The sequence below is a fragment of the Brachionichthys hirsutus genome, chromosome 20 (genome assembly GCF_040956055.1).
Source record: "Brachionichthys hirsutus isolate HB-005 chromosome 20, CSIRO-AGI_Bhir_v1, whole genome shotgun sequence".
Taxonomy (NCBI): Eukaryota; Metazoa; Chordata; class Actinopteri; order Lophiiformes; family Brachionichthyidae; genus Brachionichthys; species Brachionichthys hirsutus.
This window is the reverse complement of record NC_090916.1, coordinates 10,589,917-10,595,581: the sequence shown is the minus strand read 5'-3', so window position 1 is coordinate 10,595,581 and position 5,665 is coordinate 10,589,917. Positions and strand designations below refer to the sequence as shown.

At 49.3% G+C, this 5,665-nt stretch overlaps 1 protein-coding gene across 1 annotated transcript; it reads right to left on the bottom strand.

The window, feature by feature from the left end:
• Positions 1-513: 513 nt before the first annotated feature.
• On the bottom strand, positions 514-4,106 carry armt1 (acidic residue methyltransferase 1). The gene is made up of 5 exons (XM_068753852.1): positions 4,057-4,106; positions 3,737-3,842; positions 3,417-3,658; positions 1,719-1,884; positions 514-1,618 (listed from the first exon to the last, which is right to left on the bottom strand). Exons 1-5 carry the CDS (start codon positions 4,104-4,106, stop codon positions 860-862), a joined length of 1,323 nt encoding a protein of 440 aa, XP_068609953.1. The 3' UTR covers positions 514-859.
• Positions 4,107-5,665: the final 1,559 nt, after the last annotated feature.

Genomic DNA, 5,665 nt, shown 5'->3' with positions numbered 1-5,665 from the left:
ATGAAGACGCAGACATCTTGGTTGAAATTTGAAACAAAACAAGCCGTCCCAGTTATGATCCAGTAACGGTCACCCATCTTTAAAAACATTAACAAAGTAAAGCACAAAATGCTAAAGGTCCCCGTTTGCACAAGTTAACGCAGTTCCCAGAGACTGATACGAAATATCAGCGTCCCTCATTTCTGTCTCAAACAGATGCTGCAGGACAGCGTCCCTCATTTCTGTCTCAAACAGATGCTGCAGGACAGCGTCCCTCATTTCTGTCTCAAACAGATGCTGCAGGACAGCGTCCCTCATTTCTGTCTCTAACAGATGCTGCAGGACAGCGTCCCTCATTTCTGTCTCAAACAGATGCTGCAGGACAGCGTCCCTCATTTCTGTCTCAAACAGATGCTGCAGGACAGCGTCCCTCATTTCTGTCTCAAACAGATGCTGCAGGACGGCGTCCCTCATTTCTGTCTCTAACAGATGCTGCAGGACAGCGTCCCTCATTTCTGTCTCTAACAGATGCTGCAGGACAGCGTCCCTCATTTCTGTCTCTAACAGATGCTGCAGGACAGCGTCCCTCATTTCTGTCTCACACAGATGCTGCAGGACAGCGTCCCTCATTTCTGTCTCAAACAGACGCTGCAGGACAGCGTCCCTCATTTCTGTCTCAAACAGATGCTGCAGGACAGCGTCCCTCATTTCTGTCTCAAACAGACGCTGCAGGACAGCGTCCCTCGTTTAACCGTATGTTATGCTTAGCATGACCCCCATAATGAAAAGCAACACAATAAAAGACACCGTTACTGTTAGCTTAAACACAAATCCCGCTTCGCGTCCCTCAACGCGTCCCCCCTGACGTCCTGTGGTGGTCTCAGTCCTCGGCCCTTGGACTGTAGAACTGAATGACGGCATACATGCCGGTCGTCATCCAGTTGGGATCTTGGCAGGTGAGCTCCCCCCCCTGGCCCGGCTGCAGGCCCACCTGTACGTTGGCTTTAAGTGTTCTCAGGCTACAAAGGGGAGCGGGCCCAAACCCCCGTAGCGCAGCGGCGAAGCTCGCTGCGTGGTCCCAGTCCCTGTCCCCCGTCAGCTTCCTGTAGTTGAGATCACCTTTGAACAGCACGAGGTCTGCCGCCTGCAGCTGGGTGTACAGGTCTGGAGCATCAGCCTCCATGTCGCAGAACGCATGGGGCTGCGTCCAGAAAGGGTGGTCACGATAGGACCACGCCCCCGTCCTCACGTAGCTCTGCCACCGGAGGCCACTCTGAGACGTGTGCTCGTGGTCGGCTGCCGTCGCCTGCCCGATCGTCCACCGGAAATCACCGGCCGTAACGTCGGAGACAAACCACGGGAAGGATTTACCGTGAAAACGGACCTCGCGGACCAGACCAGAGCAGATCAGGAAGTCTGCCAGGACCAGGTCGGTGACGAGCTCGAAGCCAGCGTTGTCCAGGACGATGTCCACCCGGCCAGCTGGCTGTCCTGCAGTGAGAGCTGTCCACACCAGCTTGGAGTCGTCCACCAGGATGAAGGGCTGCAGGCCACTGAGGGAATCGACTGGACTCGTCTTCTGAGAGTTGTCTCGGCCAGAGGACACGGACAGATCACACTTGTTTCCCCACAAAGAAACCTACGAGTGAAAGAAAAGGGCAATGCAGGACATTTATGTTTGAACTCCTAAGATAGATTAGCGTGTAAGAGGCCATTAGGCCCCGCCCCCAGGCACTGACCTGCAGCAGGCTGGTAAAGTACTCAGACAGCTGCTTGTGAGAGAGGCCCGCCATGTTCTCTCTGATGCTCTCTGAGTATGAACACAGAGTCATCACGGCCTGCTGAGACTGGAGATAGTTCAGAGTCTTCCCCTCGCTGAAGACGTCGTAGTCGCTGATGGGAGGGCTGGGGTAGGAATACACAACAGCATATTACTGCATAGTATACCAACACGACTGCATAGTATACTAACACGACTGCATAGTATGCTAACACGACTGCATAGTATGCTAACACGACTGCATAGTATGCTAACACGACTGCACTGCATAGTATACTAACACGACTGCATAGTATACTAACACGACTGCATAGTATGCTAACGTGACTGCATAGTATACTAACATGACTGCATAGTATGCTAACGTGACTGCATAGTATACTAACACGACTGCATAGTATACTAACACGACTGCATAGTATGCTAACATTACTGCATAGTATGCTAACACGACTGCATAGTATACTAACACGACTGCATAGTATACCAACACGACTGCACAGTACGCTAACACGACTGCATAGTATACTAACACGACTGCATAGTATACTAACACGACTGCATAGTATGCTAACACGACTGCATAGTATGCTAACACGACTGCATAGTATACTAACACGACTGCATAGTATACTAACACGACTGCATAGTATACTAACACGACTGCATAGTATACTAACACGACTGCATAGTATACCAACACGACTGCACAGTACGCTAACACGACTGCATAGTACGCTAACACGACTGCATAGTATGCTAACACGACTGCATAGTATGCTAACACGACTGCATAGTATACTAACACGACTGCATAGTATACCAACACGACTGCACAGTACGCTAACACGACTGCATAGTACGCTAACACGACTGCATAGTATGCTAACACGACTGCATAGTATACTAACACGACTGCATAGTATACTAACACGACTGCATAGTATACTAACACGACTGCATAGTATGCTAACACGACTGCATAGTATGCTAACACGACTGCATAGTATGCTAACACGACTGCATAGTATACTAACACGACTGCATAGTATACTAACACGACTGCATAGTATACCAACACGACTGCATAGTATACTAACACGACTGCATAGTATGCTAACACGACTGCATAGTATGCTAACACGACTGCATAGTATGCTAACATTACTGCATAGTATACTAACACGACTGCATAGTATGCTAACACGACTGCATAGTATGCTAACACGACTGCATAGTATGCTAACACGACTGCATAGTACGCTAACACGACTGCATAGTATGCTAACACGACTGCATAGTATGCTAACACGACTGCATAGTATACTAACACGACTGCATAGTATGCTAACACGACTGCATAGTATGCTAACACGACTGCATAGTATGCTAACATTACTGCATAGTATACTAACACGACTGCATAGTATGCTAACACGACTGCATAGTATGCTAACATTACTGCATAGTATACTAACACGACTGCATAGTATACTAACACGACTGCATAGTATGCTAACATTACTGCATAGTATACTAACATTACTGTATATTATACTAACATGACTGTATATTATATTAATATTACTGTATATTATACAGTATACGCACACTGGTGTAGTTTATTCTGTCATTAAACAGCAAACAGGCTTCTCACCTGAGCCAGAGGGCCTCCTGGATCCTGCGGTACATGTAGCACTCCACGTAGAGCCACGGGGACCGGAACCAGCTGACGGGCTCCCGGTCTCCCTGCAGCCGCTGCTGCACCTGCAGGTACCGGTTCCAGGTCCCTGCGTCGGGCAGCCCGTCCGTCACCGCGAGGACCGGCTTGTCGGTTTGCATCTCGTTCCTCAGCTTGGACAGCAGAGCTATCGTCTTCTTCTCTGCCTCAATGCCCTCCTGAAAGCAGCGGAAACGCTCGCACTTCCGGTACCGTAACTCATAATCCAGAAGTCCGCTCCGGTCTCCGGGTCTCACCTCTCCGTGTTGCTCCAGGAACGAGCCCCTGTTCCGGTGTATCGTGTCTATAACCTTCGTGAGGATGGTCGGCATTCTGTCTCTCACAGTCAAGTAAGCGAAAGATCTGCAGAGAGATGACGTCACTACACGTATGCGTAGCTAAGCTAGTTAGCCTAGCCCAGCCAGATAGCTTAAAGCTCCGTGCTAATAATAAACCGAGTCCACGTCTCGCTTCAGACCTGCTTCCTCATTAGCATTATGCTAACGCTGCCGGTGAGAACGGCAGGTAGCTAGCTACGCAATAATAAAGAGGCAGTCTTTAAATCAGTTAAACATACCCAACCACTCGAGCGGATAACGAAACGGGAGCCGTCTGATCCGCCGCCATTTGCTGCAGCAATAGATCGTTCACATTTAAACTTTATTGATACCGTTTCCGGGACAGGAACAGATAGTTTTCCTGTGGACTAACGACATTCTCTTTACTACTTCCTCGTAGATTTAGTTTATTTTAGAATACAATGCTCCCATCTAGCGGTCACTGTTGTTGCGGATTAAGGCCAGGGGAATATGTTTTTAATAAAGCTATTTTATTCTCAGGAGGTTAACGAGGCTTCTATTGATTTACGTGTTTGTCAGAGTTTAGTTGAGACTGATGCGCGTTACGCTGCAACACTGCGCATGTTAATCTGCGCGTTACGCTGCAACACTGCGCATGTTAATCTGCGCGTTACGCTGCGACACTGCGCATGTTAATCTGAGCGTTACGCTGCGACACTGCATGTTAATCTGAGCGTTACGCTGCGACACTGCGCATGTTAATCTGAGCGTTACGCTGCAACACTGCGCATGTTAATCTGCGCGTTACGCTGCAACACTGCGCATGTTAATCTGCGCGTTACGCTGCGACACTGCGCATGTTAATCTGAACGTTACCCTGCGACACTGCGGATGTTAATCTGCACGTTACGCTGCGACACTGCGCATGTTAATCTGCGCGTTACGCTGCGACACTGCGGATGTTAATCTGAGCGTTACCCTGCGACACTGCGCATGTTAATCTGAACTTTACCCTGCGACACTGCGGATGTTAATCTGCACGTTACGCTGCGACACTGCATGTTAATCTGAGCGTTACGCTGCGACACTGCATGTTAATCTGAGCGTTACCCTGCGACGCTGCGCATGTTAATCTGAGCGTTACGCTGCGACACTGCATGTTAATCTGAGCGTTACGCTGCGACACTGCATGTTAATCTGAGCGTTACGCTGCGACACTGCATGTTAATCTGAGCGTTACGCTGCAACACTGCGCATGTTAATCTGAGCGTTACCCTGCGACACTTTGCATGTTAATCTGAGCGTTACGCTGCGACACTGCGCATGTTAATCTGAGCGTTACCCTGCGACACTGCGCATGTTAATCTGAGCGTTACGCTGCGACACTGCATGTTAATCTGAGCGTTACGCTGCGACACTGCATGTTAATCTGAGCATTACGCTGCGACACTGCATGTTAATCTGAGCGTTACGCTGCAACACTGCGCATGTTAATCTGAGCGTTACCCTGCGACACTTTGCATGTTAATCTGAGCGTTACGCTGCGACACTGCGCATGTTAATCTGAGCGTTACCCTGCGACACTGCGCATGTTAATCTGAGCGTTACGCTGCGACACTGCGCATGTTAATCTGAGCGTTACCCTGCGACACTGCGCATGTTAATCTGAGCGTTACCCTGCGACACTTTGCATGTTAATCTGAGCGTTACCCTGCGACACTGCATGTTAATCTGCGTGTTACGCTGCGACACTGCGCATGTTAATCTGAGCGTTACCCTGCGACACTGCGCATGTTAATCTGAACGTTACGCGGCGACACTGCATGTTAATCTGCGCGTTACGCTGCGACACTGCGCATGTTAATCTGAGCGTTACGCTGCGACACT